This window comes from Daktulosphaira vitifoliae, unplaced genomic scaffold (assembly GCF_025091365.1).
Source record: "Daktulosphaira vitifoliae isolate Bord-2020 unplaced genomic scaffold, ASM2509136v1 Scaffold_1, whole genome shotgun sequence".
NCBI classification, from domain to species: Eukaryota; Metazoa; Arthropoda; class Insecta; order Hemiptera; family Phylloxeridae; genus Daktulosphaira; species Daktulosphaira vitifoliae.
The window spans coordinates 75,112,195-75,130,055 of record NW_026099572.1 but is presented as its reverse complement, the minus strand read 5'-3'; the positions used below and the strand labels follow the sequence as shown (position 1 = coordinate 75,130,055).

Here is a 17,861-nt window from a genome sequence, read left to right as displayed (position 1 = left end):
AAAAAAAAAAACATATGTGATTTAGAATGAAATATCGAAAAAATTATTTATGGTTTTTTTTTTTTGGTAGGCGGGGTGGAATTACTATATATATATATTATATTAATTAATAACACTAACAATAAAATTATGTAAATTGCAAATAATATGAAAAAATTGTGCTCTTATTTTGAGGAAAATACCTCTTAAAGAGAATTCTATAAGATCTTCAAGTCCACAGCATGCAATCTTCAGCCTAAATTTAAACCCTTTAAAAAAAATTTAAAACCCAGTGGGAAAATGAGTATTTATGATAATTATTCTACTTTTGTTATCATAAAAACATTAAAAATAAAACTTACAGTCAATGGTTCAAACAGTGGGTTCATTGAAATTAGTTTAATAACAGTGATGGTAGGTGGAAGACTGACTCCAATTATACTTGGTACAGTAAGTGCCAAAGGTGAATATGAATGACAATTTACATTAACACCAACATATTTGCGAAACTCACAAGTATGTAATCGATGAGTAATGGTTAATGGAAGATTAAAATCGATAGAAACACACATTATTTCATCAAGATCATGGTCATCATTTTCACATTTTACCCATAGCTGTAAGTAAAAACTTTAAAGTTTTGATACTGAAATAAACTATAAGATTAAAAAAAAATACTTTGTGCTGAATAGTCCCACAATGATCTTTTAATGATGGAAGTTGTGCAAAAAATGTTATCGGTATAGATATTGAATTTCCTGAATTTATAAATGTAGAAGAATTGATGTAAATATCAGAACTGAAATCTGTATTATCTTGAAGACAAAAAGTTAGGCCTGGTGTAGAATTTAATTTAATTTTGTTAATAGCCTACATTTTAAATAAAAAAAATTATTTTAATTGTAAATCACAAAGTTAATAATGTTGATACTTTTATAGTTTTTGTTCCAAATTTTATACAGAGAAGAGATACTTCTTCTATCCCAGCAAATAAGGGCTTTCCATCAGAAAGATTAAGTGATACTGTAGGGTTGGTACTTTTAAGTTCAAATATTAAAGATTTTGGTAAATTAGTGACCAATTCTAGATTTTGAGATAAAGTTACAGCCATTTTATCTAGAAAATAAATTCCAGACTCTTTATTTTTAGAATCCTAAGAAAAAAAATGAAAATATAAAAATTAAATTGTATAAAACTAAAAAATGTTTTTAGAATACTATTTATAGTATAAAGATATTATTCTTCAAATCCAAATACTTACATTTAATGTTAAGTCTATACAGTTAAGACCAGGCACAATAGTAACATTTTCATTAGAGATGGTGTCACAAAAATCATTCTTACTACAAATAGCTGAAGGTTTTCTTCTATGACTATCTTGTCGCCTAAGTATAATAATAATGAAAATATGAATATGAATATGTTATTGATTTATACAATGAATTGCATAAAGGAATTATATAAAGGAATTCCACATAATTTTTTTCTTTTGGCCAATATAGTACATAGACAATAGTGTTAAAACATTATTAATTAAAAAAAAAAAATGTATTTAATATATTAAATGATACCTTAGGTATGACTTAGAATTTAAACACATTGTACCAGTTGATGCCAAATGGCCATCTTGTTGATATACATGGTTATATGTAATAGGTAGCCTATCACTTTTTTAGCTTCGATGCGAAGCTGAGAAGGTATTAATTTTACTATGATGTGTTTTTTTATTTTTTTTTTAATTTTTTAATTTTTTTTTTGTGTCTGTGAACGCTNTAAAAAAAAAAATTGAAAAAATGTCAAAAATAAGCAATTTTTAAATTTGTAATTTTTTTGGGGATTTACCCTGTTTACGGGGAACGAGGGAATTTTTTTCAAATTTTAAGGGTATGTCTTCGACTAGATACAATTTGTGATCTTTTGACATATTGTTCATCAAAATCGGTCCAGCGAGAGCTGAGATTGAGCGTTCACAGACACAAAAAAAAAAATTAAAATTAGATACTAATTTACTTAGAAATTATATTATGATAGCAAAATTAATTATAGCAATATGTACAATTTACAAATGTTAAAAAGTAATTTGGTCAAATTAAACATGTCTATTTAACCTGTGATAACATTATATTTTTTAATAATATTGTATGTGATTCAAAAATGTTCCGCCAGTTTTAAGTTAATATAACTCAGCAATTGCTTGATCTAGTTTAATTGTTTATTATACATAAGGATAGTAAGTTTTTTAAGTTATTTCTAGTGTAAATCAATCTGTGATGACATTGTTACTAACAAAAATAAATCATAAAGTGTTTTAAGTTCTTTGTTTTAGTTTTTATAACTTTTCAGCATGATTTTTAAATACATTTATGGAACTGAATGTTTTAAGCAGTTGAAGTTTCAGCTAAATAAGTATTTAAAATTACATTAAATAATTGTGGCTGATTTCGCATTGACTTCAGCAAAATATATAAAATACTTTCTGTATAGAGTTGAAATTTCATTACAAACAGATTGTACTGAAGGGTTTCATTTAATTTATCACAAGGTCCTATTCATTAAGAATGCAAATAAACTTGACAAATCTTAGTATTTAAGAATAATTAAACTAAGTTGAGCAGCTAGTGAATAATGTCAGCTTATAATTGGATAAAATCTTTTAAATTACCCTGTTTTTTTTATTAACAAATGTATATTTTAATAACTATATAAATTTGTATTGAAAACTTTTTTTATCTTTATCAATTATTTTAATTTTATTTAGTTTATTCGTTTAATTTCTACTTACCTATATTAGAAATATTAACCATTTCTAACATTTGATCAAAATGATCTTGCCTTATTTGCATGTTACAATTAGGAGAAGAACATAGCTGTAGGCATGTTTTCACAAACCTTAAACAATAAATTATTAAAAAAAAAAAATTTGTATTTTCAAACGGTTTCAGATTTTTTAGGAAAGAACTTACTGATCAACATTTCCAATTTTTTTAAAACATTTTACTAATTCTAAATTAGTTTGAACAACTAATAAATCCCAGTTATCTTGTTCAAAAATGTTTAATGCTCGGACTAAAAACATTGTTCGTTTAGTAGTATCACCAGATAATGTGTAAAATTTGGCCAATTCCAAACCAACTAAACTATGTGCACACCTCATTAATTTGTTATGTTTGTAAGCACTAATAGCTAATTCAGCAACTTCCTTTGTGTTACATAATAATATTTTAATTAGTAAAAATTATTTTTTAAGAAATGCTTTATAATAACATAAAAAAGTTAATGATAAATTTTAAAGTCTCAATTCAAAGTTAAAATAATGTTTGTTTTTTCACAAAGACTTCAGTTAAGAATAAAACAATACAGATAAATTTAAACAAGAAAGTATTTTATTCTCTTTAGTTTGATATATAAGTAAATAAAAAAGCAAATTCAGCTATTCCAAAACATTTCTTTTTATTACGTTTTAATCATCTAAACTAAGATCATTGATATTATGAATTATTTAATTACCAAATAATGTTTACTAAATGTATCTGAAGATGATAGAGCCCTTTTGAGTGTTGCAATAGATTCAGTCGCAGNAGAGCCCTTTTGAGTGTTGCAACAGATTCAGTCGCAGCAGATAAGTCATGACCACTCTGCATACCACTGCATAAAACTTGCACATTATGGAGATGTTCAGTAGTTTGGACTTTTCCCGGTAGTAAACCACATAAACTTCCAAGTTCGTATAACTAATCAAATATTAATAAATTTAATGACGATCTAAATTATAAATATTAATACTAAATATTAATTAGAAGTATATATTTTAAGTGATATAAATATGTCAAACGAAAATTTAAACTTTGATAAAATTACATTTTTAACCTTATGAAAATTAAAATAATTAACCTATTAAAATCAACAATGTACGACTTCATTATTCTGTTTATCAACAAAATAGGTATTCTTAATTAAATATCATACCAAAACATATCCTTAAACCAAGACTGGATAGTAATACAATATTAATTACTAATTTATCAATTAGTACAATATTAAATAAACAAAATAAATGATTGCGTTCTACTAGAACACAATAATAGAGTTAATATTATACATAAATTTCATTAGTTCCATTAAAATAATAATGATTACTATTTAGAAAAGTATAATTCTATATACTAATATATATAATATAATATTATCTATCTATATATATATATATATATATATACAGTGGACCCCCGGTAATCTGGCCCCTGGTTAATCTGGCGCCCCTTATAATCCGACATGTCTATTATTATTGGGTATTTTTTTTACAATCTTCGTTAGTGTAGATAATGCATGATTGAACAGGTTACAATTGTGCCATCACTATTGTGCTCAAAGTATAGAGTCTTTGTTTACTGTTTATTCATTATGTATTACGTATACGTACCTAGTAAATTATGTCGTCACAAGCCTAGAAGCGAAAGCACAAAACACTGACAATTAAAGAAAAATGTGATATTTTAGACCGTTTAAATCGTAATGAATCTTTTAGTAGTTTAACAAGTGAATACAGCGTAGGCCGATCTACAATTTATGATATTAAAAAAAACATGAGAAGATTAAAAACTTCGTATCAACTACTGACTGTGGGCCAGACAAGAGACAGACACTCAAGAAAGCTGAATATCCAGAAGTGGAAGAAACTTTGTACATGTGGTTTCTTTAGGAAAGAAATAGGCATGCACCAATTTCGGGACCCATGTTGGCCATGAAAGCTAAGTTTTTTTATAAGGAAATTATAAAAAAAAATGATTTTGTGGCTAGCAAGAGATGGTTAGAACGTTTCAAAAGTCGTCATGGCATACGTTTAATGATTATAACAGGAGAGAAACTTTCTAATGATACTACCTGTATAGAGCCATGAGGTGGAAAGATTTAAATCTTAACCCATCACATGTGTATGTAATGCAGACGAATCAGGACTTTTTTGGCGTGTGATACCAAACAAAACTTTCGTTTTTATAACGAAAAATCCGTACCTGGGCGAAAGTAAGTAAAGAGCGTGTAACCATACTACCATGTGCAAATACTGCGGGTACACATGCGCTAAAAATGGTGGTCGTTGGAAAATCGAAAAATCCACGTGCATTCAAAAACATTGATTTGCCTGTACATTATTATGGTCATAAAAGTGCGTGGATGACAAAAGACCTATTCAAGAAGTGGTTTGATGAATGCTTTGTACCAGAAGTTAATAGATGGTTGAAAAATCATAATTTTCCTCAAAAAGCGTTATTGCTTATTGATAACGCTCCCAGTCATCCGTCTGAAGAAGAAGTGACAACTGAGGATAAATGCATCACTGCTATGTTTCTTCCACCAAACTGCACTACACTGATTCAACCAATGGATCAGCATATCATTCAGGTTGTCAAGCAAGATTATAAGAAAAATCTACTTCTGAGAGCTGTATCAAAAGATCAGCCAATAGAAAAAACTTTAAAAGAATTCAATATGAAAGACTTGGTTTTTGCTCTTTGTCAATCGTGGAATGCATTACCTTTGTCAACTATTACATCGTCTTGGAAAAAGTTATGGCCGGATATAGTCACCAGTCCTAGCAACAATCCACAAATCAGTGTAACTTCGGAAATAATAGAGAAAGTTGCTGTGTTGTGAAACACAGATAAGATCGCAAAATTTGGAAATCTTGTACCATGGAATGGATAAGGAGGATAATATTTTTTATAAAATGTCTGACGATGAGATTATAAAAGAGATATCTAGTAACACAACCATAAATCAGGAAGATGACGACGACGTAATTGCAACTACTCCACAAGTGATAGCACAAGATACAGCTAACGCCTTTAAACTGGGTTTGCAATAGGCCGAGGAGAATGGTGTATCCTACAACGAACTTTTACTTTTAAGAAGATTGAGGGACAGAGCATTGGTCTCGCGTTTCAACAATGTTAAGCGAAAAAAAATTGATAAATATTTTCATGCTTCATAAATTCATATTATGATTTTTATTTATAATTTTTTATTATTTTAGTATGTACATTTGTTTAAACACAATTACTTTGTAATTGTATTCCTTAATGTAAAGTTATTGTTTTTTGTAAATTCTCTAGCATTAATGACGTTAATTTTATAATAAAACATAAGCTTTCTATTGTGTTGTTTAATTTACTTAAGTCGACATACATAATGAAGCATGATTTATACTTCACACTAGGGCCTGTCAAGACCAAATCTTATATTTGGATTTGTGATTTTTCGGATTACAAGGTACTCTTTTGTTAAAAGTTCTGGACTATAGGAGGTCTTTAGGGAATATTCTATAATCCGACAAATTTGATAGTTCGACACTGACCTACAAAACGTTTGTCGGATTACCGGGGGTCCACTGTAGTGTAATAACAATTACAATATATTACCTTTTTTAAGGAATAATACAAAAGAGGAGCAGTATGGTGTGAACATTCTTCCAAATTTAATGAATTTTTAACAGATTGGCAAATAGTTAAAATTTGAGCAATACATTGTAAAACCCAGCAGGCAATAGAACCAGGTGGACATTTAATTTCTAAAGTCGACAGATCACTTACTGCTTGATAAAGGAATGGTAATGCTCTTTCTGCTACCTATAAATATTTTAAATAGAATATAATATTTAAATAGTTATACCTTATATAATATATAAATTATATTAATTTAATTTATAAAATGTAAAATGTATACATACTAGCCATGGTTTTCGAGCAGCTATTAATAAAGATGCTTGTCGAGAAAATAAATAGCACCTAAATTCTAAGAATGATAATTTTTTTTTCTTGATAGCATCTCTTTGCTTACGACTTATTTTATCAATAAATAAAACAGCAGCCCATCGTTCTAGGGAGCCTTGAAATTCAGTTAACCATTCTGGCACATCTAATATTTTATATTAAGTGTCGAGTATACTTTAAAAAAAAAAAACATTTTTAATTAAAAAAGGATATTTACTCACTTCCAATTAAAGAGTTCAGTATAAATTGTGTATACATAGCATCTAGTTCATCATACTGAACTAATGCTTCATCATGAAGTCCAAGCATTTCTAATGCAAAAGCTAATTCTTCCTAGAAAAAATTACAAATATTTTAAATAAAAATAACATTAAATATTTTAAGAGTTCAATTACCTGATATAAAAAATACTTGCAAAAACTCCAAGATGGATCATTTCTCTGTTCTCTATAACTTCGTATGTAGTCTTCATACTTTAAAAAAAGTCTATCAAATGCAGTTAATGTTAACAGACGTACATTAGTTATTAATGCTCGCCATGCACTACTACCACAACGTAATTCAGATTTTGGTGGATTTATAACAGACAAACAACTATAAATTATTTTTAAAAATGTATTCAGAGAAAAATTTATTTCTAATATTAAAATAAACTTGATTTATATTTACTAACCGATCTGCTTTTTTTTCCGCAAAATCACTTTTAATTTTATCAAAAACAGTTGTTCGAGATAATAATTTGTTGTGTTTTCTCAAATCATAAGTTTCAACTACAATAATTACCCAGTCTATTATGTTGTGTTTATTCATTTCACACATCCACTGATCAATTTCATCCCTGAGTGATGATTTATAGATTTCCATATCCTAAATCAATACTCTGAATAGTTATAAATATAATAATACCGAGTGAAAATTATGTTTATACAAAATGATTGAAGTATTTCAAAATAAAAATTTTAGAACATTTAAATTGTCTTACTAAACACTGAGTCCAAAATGTGTGCATTATTGGACGACCTACAAGATTTCGGCTGCTGATCTGTTCAGCAACTGCATCTTTATTAAATGGAACAAAATCTGTAGTTAATGTAACCATTTTCATAGGTCTACCATACTGTCTTCTCCATTCTATTGGCTCTTGCCCTAACGATTGACTGAATACTACTTTTAAACTTTCAAATAGTTCCTTGTCACCAGCATCTTAAAAAAATTTTTAAATGAATATATTAATGAATAATTGAAACAAGGGTTTTTACGTACATGTAATTAAAGGATTGTAATCAGAAATACGAAGTATATCATTAGTAATAGTGTTGAGATTAGACATTATTTCTGATGTAATAAAACACAATTTGGATCATGGTAGATATTACAATTGATTGTTGTTTATGACACTGGTCAACAATAAAAAGATGTAGCTCACATTATTCATTAATTGACGTTCACAGTTTAACAATTAATTTTAAGTAAATGATATGATTGGCCTAAATTATTTTTAAATTTCCTTATCAAACATTTATTTCTTATCAAAACAATAGAAGACATAAATTAATGTCTAATTCATTATCATAAACCATAACCAGATTTTTACTAAATCGAGAAAAATAACTACGACCTAATTAATCCATCTAAAAATCGCGGATACAGCAATTGATAATAATAAGCCGGCATACTTTTATCATTTTTTTCGAAAATGTATTTATATGTTTAGCGAAATATATATTTTCTTTTATTATTTTATTCTACTCTAAGATATGCAATTATAAGTATTTCATCTAATGTGTATAAAATGTGTACAAAGCTTTAAATAATATAAAGCTGATTTTGATGTTGATATACTAAAATGGATTCTACTTTAAAATTTCCTTCTAAAAAAGAATGTATTTATACTTCTTGTTATTGGTATGATTTAATTAAAATTAATCTTAGTATAATTGTACTAAAAAATTAATTTTGTTTTATTTTTCCATCTATATATATATATCATTTTATTCTTGGAAATGTATAGTGCATTCGAATTTTGTAAATTTATGCACTCCAAATAAAAAAATAGTAATTCTCGTAATTTCCTAGCAGTAACAAGACTGTGCTCATGTATATTTCAATTAATTTCCTATAAAACAGTTATAACTTTTTTGTAATATATATTTATAACTAGAAGTAAACTCATCAATATTTTATTATTTTAGTTAGCTATTATTCAATATTTAGGGTTGTCACATAAAATAAAAACCTAAAAATTATCTATTTGTTAAAAATAACATTTTTACCAATCCCACACATATTTATTGATTTTGGAATGCTAGTACATAAGCTTTATTTATAATAAGACATTTATACCTTTATTAAAATTCAGAATTAAATGAGAGTGGTTGAAGTGGAAAGAAACGTTTGGTGTTATACAATAAAAAAATTTCAGTGAGGCTAAAAGGTAAGTTTTATAAGACTGTAGTGAGACTAACTATAATGTATGGTTCAGAGTGTTGGGCGGTTGACAAGAAAGTAGAGCAGAGAATGAATGTAGCAGATATGAGAATGCTTAGAGGGATGAATGGAGTGACTAGAGGAGATAGGATAAGGAACGAGCATATAAGAGAAAATATAGGTGTTGCGTCAATCGTGGATACGTTGAGAGAAAATAGACTTAGATGATTTGGTTATGTTATGAGGAGAAAGGAATAGGAAACTGCAAGAAGAGTTATAGAAATGAATATTGAAGGAAGACCAAAAAAGAGATGGAGGGATGTAATGTAATGCGATATCAGGACGACTGATGTGGGAGATTTTAATATTTTTTTTATACTTTTATCTTTTAATTTTTTTCTAAACAATTTCTAAGTATAACAACAAATTCTTAATAAATACATTGTAAAGTAGTTAGTAGCCTACATACCATTATTTACAAATGTTCTATTATTAGGATTTTTTTTCTTGTTGTCAAATATTTTCTTTTGTATTACAATTAATTATGATATTAAGAGCAGAATAAAAAAAAAAAAATCTATTGAACACAACTGTATTATACCATGGTATCTACATATCAAGGGATTTCATAAACCTAACTAATTTATTTAGGCCACCAAAATTTTCAATTCATTTGAAATTTTAAAATAATCATAAATTTAGTAATATTGAATTCAAATAATTTTTAGTGAAGAAAACATTTGGCATTTAGCTAAAAATATTTTAAGTGCTAATAAAAATGTTTCTGAATTTAAATGTTATGTCACTTTTGTATCTAATTCAAATAAATGTGTACCTCTATGGAAACAGAAATCTAGTACACATGATGATGGTTTAGTATTTTGGGTAAATATGATGCAAAATCTTTGCAAAATTTAATATGATACAAATTTACATATAGAATGATATTATTCAAGTAAATTTTGATTCTTACAGGACTATCATGTTTTTTTATTATTGGATCATAATAATAAAATTTTAGTTTTTGACTTAGATTCTTCATTATCATTTCCAGCAACATTTTTAGAATATATAAATGAAGCTATTAGAGATGATAACCATCAGTCAAAGTATAATAGGTATACTTAAATGTTTATCAATTTTTTATTATTATATTATTCAAGTTTATATAAAGTTAAGATATTTAATTCATAGGTTTTATTTATAGATATTTCAGGGTTATTGAGGCAAAGAAATATTTATTGAAGTTTTCTTCTGATCGACGACATATGTTGAATGAAAATGATCAGTGGCTGATGCAACCACCTACCTACCCACCAATTTTAAATAAAGGTTAAATTTTATTATTTAGTTGGTTATAATTAGCGATTTAATTTTGAAGTCTCACTTAAGAAATAATATAGTTATAATAGTATGAACTTTATTTTAGATCAAGAGCATAACTTGAGCTGCTTTATTTCTATGGATGTATCTAATGAATATGGTCAAATATATGATCTTGAGAATTTTAAGAATAAATTTTTTCAAACACATTAATTATTATTTAATTTTTATTATATTGTATTGAAATAATATTTTCATATTATTAGGATATTGTACAACTATAATAAATATTACATAACTAACATTTTTAATTAAAGATTATTTTTTTAACAATCAATTTTTAGATAAAAAAAAGACATTTTTGAAACGATATTTATGAAACCTTAATAATTGTAATAGTATTGTTTAGTCCAAAATATTCAGATTGATTTTTTTAATGCTAGCCCCTCAATTTTTTTTAAAATATTTTTTGGTCTCTTGTTAGATACATATATATTTTCATTTATCTGTAATAAAATAATTTTCTTTAAATCTTGGGTATCAACTTTATTTTTTTAATGGAAACATATATATTTAATTAGCTTAAATAATAAGTGGGAGGTTAATAGACTGTAACCAAATATCACAATAAAGTATGACTAGCACTATTAAAAGTATATATTAATTAAATAAAAAAGTCAGTAACCCCTATCCTCATCAAAAATTCTGGATACATCACTGGCTAAGACTATAACTTGTAAAACTTAAATTCAACAAAATAATTTGAAAATTTGAATATCTCTAAATTATTTGCATTGCAAAATTGTAAAAACTATATGTATTGGCTTAACATGATTAATAATTGTCTTAAAAATAAAAAAAAGTTAGAGCTACCATTCTTTTTGCAGCAAACCATTCAATTGACAATTTTCTGGATAACCACACTAGTTTAAAGACATTTTATATTACATGTTTATATTGTATGTATACTAGAGAAAAACGCATAAATTATACAAGTTTTGCGGACTAGTATAAATTTGTCGAGCAATCAAATTTAAGTAGTTGCAATTCTTTCATGTCATTGTAAATCAACATTGCACTAGTATTTAGTGGTTTCACTAGAGTTGTAAACTAATGAAGGGAGGTCATAGTCCAAGGACCATCCCAGACATCGTTTTTTACATTATATAATATGTAGGGTAAAACTCTGATAAATATTTCAAGTAAATTTTATTCTTTGAAGAAAAATGTTAATAATCCGCCACTGTTTCACTAACTACAGTATTGTTATTTTATTTTATTTAAGCAGCAACAGAATTTCGTTAAGGCAGTTAATAAGCGATAGTTTACCTGCTGTGATCAAATTATGTCAGAATATAATTTGATATAATGTAAGATCATTGGCGCCATGAGAAAATAATTCCTCCAAATTGGTTTCTCAATGATATAGCGGCAGTGGCCTTGGGTAATCGACAGGTCAGAAAATTTGTATAGCATCAATAGAAATAATGACGGGCTGTCAGAATTTTTGAAGAGTTGTTCCTTATATTACGTATACATTGTGGTTCCTTTAAGGGACATGGAGATCACATTATAAATTCCATGATCAGAAAATCGTCTTTGTGTTCTATTGTGTCGAATTAGCCACGTATTATATAAAAATATCAAGGTATTATTATTTTATGAGCATACTTATTATTTGCGGTATTTTAAAAATACATTTGACTGTGGATCAAACTTCAAAGTAGAGAATATAAACACCGCTTGTCTAATATTGATCTTATTTAATAAAATAAACCGAATTCATATAGATTTGAAGTAAATAAAGACAAATGAAAAATAAATAAAATCATAACGCAACAATCCTATATAAAACTTTTACAAATATTATTTTTAGTTGTACTTTAAGCTTATTAAGTAAACACAGTTTGAGTAAATTTCAGTTACAATTTCTTTACGAACCAAAAACTTTGTTTTTCTTTTTCTAGCATTAATACTATAACCGATGTCTGAACAATTAGTAAATTACTTTAGTAGCCATGAATAGGAACGAAAAAAAATTAAAACCAATATTTTGGAAAAATAAAAATATTACTTTAAACGACTAACATATTAAGTCCACAATACAGCAACAGCAGAAAGAGCAGATTAGGAAGCTCCATGAAAGAAATTTTAATAACGCAAATGCCTGTTCGAATAAGACAGGAGTTGAATAATATTCAGTTTTGATATTTTGAAGATATTTAAGTCGACATATCAGCAAATGAGGTTAAATAAAAAAAATTATTACTTCAAAATTTGCATGAGTTATTCGTCATTAGCATATCAAAAAAATTAGTAGTATAATTAAATTTTTTTTTACATTAATTGTATAAATAAATTTGTGTCATAATTTCTGAGGTTACATTCGAGTCGATGATAAAAATTATTCACAATCTTCTTTTATGTTGTCGGAAAAATAATGAATCTTAAATAAAACAAAAATTGAAAAAAATAAGAATATTATTACAAAACAAGTGTAGTATTTGTACTGCATGTTAAAGTAATTAATATACTTTTCCAAAAGCTGATTTTTTTTTTTTGTAATGTGTGTAACAAAATTTTTAAAGGTGTTAAATTATTCGAATCGATGTCGTTTGAGCTATTCCATCTTTTGTGGCAGTTGAAAATACCAGTTATATTAATATAGTATCCGTTATAACAATGTAAAACTTTAATTAAAATAACTCATTGATAGTCTTATTTTGGTATAAATAATAAGTCTTCACAAAAATTAATGATACTCTAATCCAAAACTATTTTCTTATAATATCTTTAGAAGTGATTACATACTTAAGCCCTCAAACAACATTCGGTCCTTGATGCAAATAAAAAATAAGATAATTTTAGCAAAATTTTAAAAAGGAGGCAAGTTTTTATCAATATTATATGAGTTTTTTATCAAAACCACTTATTATGACTGTAAGTATCTATATAATTAAAAAAAAATTGTTCTTCTTTAAAGTACTCTTTTAAATATAAATTTTTTTAATGTAATATAAAATTGAGGACAATTTTTATTTTGATTTATTTAATAATTCGAAAGAAAAAATAAAGTCTCCTTAGTGAAAAAATTGAACAATATTGTTCTATTTTTTTTATGTAATGAATATTTATCGTGCACGATTCTACAAGAATATGTACCATATATATATATACATATATACACATGGTACGTTTTATTTTGATATGCAAAATAAGAATTAATGTTAAATTTGCACAATATTTTCTTCTTTATTTTTTACAGATTAAAATTATGTTATATATATAGTTCAATTTTAATCTGTAAATTCAAATCTATAGAGCTAAAATGAATAGATCTAATTATTTATAGTTCTTAAGATATATATTCTCGAGAATGTACATATTTTTTACTATAGTGTAAAAAATGTACATATGCGTGGCGAAATTTGTCAAGAGCTTAGGGTATACTTAGTACCCAAAAGTAAAGAAAATAACTATTAGTGTTGTATTAAAATAGGTTTATCTTTGCAAAAGTATATTCTATATCCAACTATCTACGTGTGTCTCAATTGAAAATTACTAGTGTAATAAATTAATGTCCTATATTTAACGCCTATATATATGATAACTAATTTAAATAAATTATAATGTATAAATAAAAATTTAATTTTTTTTTACATTTGAGCAAGTATACGAACAATTTTCATACATATCTAGAGGCGTATTTATGAGGTAAGTCTAGGTAAAATTTCCATATTTAATGAAAAAAATGCATAATTTTAATAGGATGAGGAAGGAGTACAAAAATTTTCTTTTGTAAATCCACGTCAAGAAAAAGATTTTCGATTTTGGATACGCCTCTATACATACCTATGCCAAAAATAATTCAACTTGAGTAATCAGTTAACGTACTGGTGTTGGTGAAATTGTTTGTGTTGATTTACTAGATATCTAGTAAATCAATGGAATATATATTCCATCGCCTTTTTCGTTTTTTCGTATTAGTCAGTTTATAAATCGGTATAGGTTTGCATTTTTTATCAGATATATTGTAGTAATCTCTTATTTCTAAATACTTCGTGTGACAATTTACAGAAAGACACGAATCTGGTATATATTCGTCAGGATTATTAACTTTGAATTACCTAAACAAATTATACTTAAAAGGTACTTAATAAAATAAAAAACCCAGCACAGCGGGGACGTATCATAGTTGGGACTAGTATAGATGTTATCTGAAAGTGATATTACACTATCATAAGAAATGCTTCGATGCAAATCAGTAGATAGTGTTTAATTTTAAGAAATTGGTGGATTATTCAAAATCAAAGTTCTAACAGAATTCTAAAGTTCTAATTGTCGCAGGCAATGATTCGTCGCATTCTTTTCATGTCATTTAGTTTCATATCGTAATCCTGAAAAACAGTGTACCCCATAAGATATATTAAAGTACAATATCAAGAATTTTAACGTAAAAATAGCCTATTTTTGAATATGATAACCATATACACTATATCTCGAATTTTTATTTTTCATAGTATAGTATATTACATAAGCTATAATTTAAGATTAAATAAACATGTCATTATTTCCGGAAAAATTTCAAAAATTGAGTTGAAAAAGTTTAACTTGTGTGTAAAAATTGTTATTTTGAATACCCCCTGTGGTCAGGTCGAAAGTCAGATTTTCAAAAAAATATATCAAATGAAAGAAATAAACATAAAATATTTATGAAATTATAATTGTATGGATCCATTCATTTTTCAAATAGTAATTCAAAGTTGAAAAAATAAAATATAAAATCGTAAATGTTAACACGAAAATTCCATTTTTTTTATCTACGACAACCATTTTCACATAGAAGATAAGTCGTCGGTATAAATTTTTTTTTTTGAACTTATAGTATATAACATTAACTTTATTTTCACATATGTTTGAAGTTCGGAGTATTCCCGGAACATTTTCAAATTTAAGTTAAAGTTTTGTGCAGAAGTTGCAATTTTGAATCTTCCCCTATAAGCAGATAAATGGTCATATTTTTAAAAGATTTATATCAAATGAAAGGAATATATCTAAGATTTCAACATCAAAAAGAATTATTTTGAATCGTTCATTTTTCAATAAGTTATGGCAATTTTTAGAAAAAAAAATATCGAAATTTATTGATTTTTTAAATAGTCATTTTTGAGGGGTTTTAACTATTTATGGGGAACGAGGGCAAAATTTTCAATTTTTGAGAGTAATTTCTTCAACTGGATATGATTTGTGATCCAGTGAGAGCTGAGAAAAAGTAATGATAGACAAATAAAAAAAAATAAACACATCATGATAAAATTAATACCTCTTCAGCTTCGCATCGAAGTTGTATAGATACATTGCAATTAGAATTAATTTAACAATAGTTAATTTGGATTACCAAGATAAAATATGTATGATAAATGGTTCATTCAAACTATTAACTATACATTTATTTATTTATCAATATTAATTTCGCAATAACATTAATAATCGATGGATAATTGTTATAATCAATAATATAACTTATAACTTATAACAATGGCGTAGGATATCCTAATAGGGTCTATATTCAGAAATTGTTCTTACTGAACATATTGAGGTCTTTTTTCTCATTTTATGACGAGCAATTGACTCTTTGATACCTCTTGACCTTAAGGTTATTTTCGTTAAGGTCAGACCAAAATTTTGATAAAATACTAAACATAATATAAGCACAATTATAGTAATAATAATATTACTAAATTGTTATATTGATCAATGTTCTTAATATAATGTAAACTACTACAGTATAGTTGGACTATTAATAACATAACATCCCGAGTAACAAAATAAAGGTGTCAGGAAAGTTGAAGTGACCGGATAATATAAACGTTCATTATTCGACCTTGAAAAAATGTGTTTGTTAAATTCGATTTAAACAACCCAGTGCCAATATATTTTGACGAATTAATTTAAAACTGCACAAAAATTTAGTTCTGAGTTTGAACTGGAGTTATTTGAAAATTGATCAAACATGATATACTGTCAATCGGCTTACGTGTTTGTGTCACGTCTTGTCTTTTAATTTTGTGTTTGACGTTAACTTTTAGCGAAAATCATCAATACAATGTAAGTACTAATATTTAATAACGTTATTTTAATCTAAATAGTAATTTTGAATATCATTTAATGAATCTGTCTTTAATAAGAAGTAAGATTTGATAGAGATAATAAAAATAAAAAAACGACGATGTATCAATATTTAAAGTTATAAAACAAGTTATTATTTTTAATAATATCTAAACAAATTAGTCTTGTGGTTTAAAGTGATCATTTCGAAAAAGCCCTATATTTAAAAAATGAAAATAAACAGAAAATGCTTGCCAAGTCAAATCGGAATGTAGATTTTCTTGATTGTTAAACGTCAGACAAGGTTAAATTAGATTTTTTTTTAGGTTAAATTAGACACGCAACTTTTGAAAAAATATCCTATAGATATTGGATCAACATTGAGAACTTTTATGTCTCTTTCTACGACTAGGTGGGCTTGTCGCATAGAAGCTGTTGCTGTGATAAAGGTTAATTATTTACCCATCTTTAGAGCTCTTACTGAAATTATTGAAATAACTAAACAAAGTGATGTTAAAGTTAAAGGAATTGGTTAATCAAGTAAAGTCTTTTAATTTCATATTCGGGTTAACAATGATGCACCCCGTATTTCATTTAACAGTTAAAGTAAGCAAATTGCTACAAAGTTCTGATATTAATCTCATTATTACTATGACCAGCATTTATAAATCTAAGAAATGAGACAGAATTTCAACAAATATTTAATGAAGCAAAAGATTTGTGCATAGAACAAGAAATAGATCAGTTAAAAAACGGAAGGTATCAAGTCACTTCGACGAATCTGCCAAAACACAACATAATTATGAAACTAAGGACGAATAACTACGAAGTTTGTGTTTTTATCAAATTTTAGATAACATGGTATCGTCGTTAGATTTCAGATTTCAGCAGGAAACAATCAAAATTATAAATGTGGGAAATCTCTTAAATATAAAATTAAATAAAGATGAAGCAGCTATTTTAGAAGAAACATTTAAAATTTCTCAAGATGATTTAATGGCAGAAATTAAATTATTAAAAGCCGATCAGACAGTAATTACTGGAAATTCAGCAACGACATTAAGTGGATGGATCCAGCGGATGCAAGAAAATGAAAAATACAACATTTAAACGGCTTTCAATGCAGTAATTCAAACTTTTTCTGTCATACCCGTAACAAGTTGCTGTCGCGAAAGAGCGTTCTCTAAATTCACTCATGTGAAATCGAAGTTAAGGTCTACTATAACACAAGATAGATTGGAAACACTCATGTTATTA

General features: G+C 26.5%; 2 protein-coding genes across 3 annotated transcripts in view; one reads left to right on the top strand and one right to left on the bottom strand.

Moving 5' to 3' along the window:
• The window catches only part of LOC126895482 (trafficking protein particle complex subunit 10-like), a 10,669-nt gene extending 2,433 nt beyond the window's left edge, over positions 1-8,236 (bottom strand). The window contains exons 1-16 of the mRNA XM_050667408.1: positions 8,010-8,236; positions 7,729-7,949; positions 7,420-7,613; positions 7,142-7,340; positions 6,968-7,079; positions 6,704-6,891; positions 6,396-6,602; positions 3,581-3,710; positions 3,487-3,542; positions 2,943-3,178; positions 2,762-2,868; positions 1,551-1,650; positions 1,241-1,364; positions 911-1,132; positions 658-849; positions 342-596 (exon numbers count right to left, since the gene is read on the bottom strand). Coding sequence (XP_050523365.1) covers positions 342-596; positions 658-849; positions 911-1,132; positions 1,241-1,364; positions 1,551-1,650; positions 2,762-2,868; positions 2,943-3,178; positions 3,487-3,542; positions 3,581-3,710; positions 6,396-6,602; positions 6,704-6,891; positions 6,968-7,079; positions 7,142-7,340; positions 7,420-7,613; positions 7,729-7,949; positions 8,010-8,076 — 2,610 coding nt within the window. The 5' untranslated portion in view covers positions 8,077-8,236. The remainder of the gene's footprint in view (positions 1-341; positions 597-657; positions 850-910; positions 1,133-1,240; positions 1,365-1,550; positions 1,651-2,761; positions 2,869-2,942; positions 3,179-3,486; positions 3,543-3,580; positions 3,711-6,395; positions 6,603-6,703; positions 6,892-6,967; positions 7,080-7,141; positions 7,341-7,419; positions 7,614-7,728; positions 7,950-8,009) is intronic.
• Positions 8,237-8,348: 112 nt separating this feature from the next.
• On the top strand, positions 8,349-10,814 carry LOC126896777 (protein N-terminal glutamine amidohydrolase). 2 transcript variants are annotated; one of them, XM_050669864.1, is made up of 5 exons: positions 8,349-8,651; positions 9,902-10,058; positions 10,149-10,291; positions 10,381-10,505; positions 10,603-10,814. In XM_050669864.1, exons 1-5 carry the CDS (start codon positions 8,593-8,595, stop codon positions 10,707-10,709), a joined length of 591 nt encoding a protein of 196 aa, XP_050525821.1. In that variant the 5' UTR covers positions 8,349-8,592; the 3' UTR covers positions 10,710-10,814. The 2 variants fall into 2 exon arrangements, with proteins under 2 accessions (XP_050525821.1, XP_050525822.1); XM_050669865.1 differs by having other exon boundaries at positions 10,586-10,707.
• Positions 10,815-17,861: the final 7,047 nt, after the last annotated feature.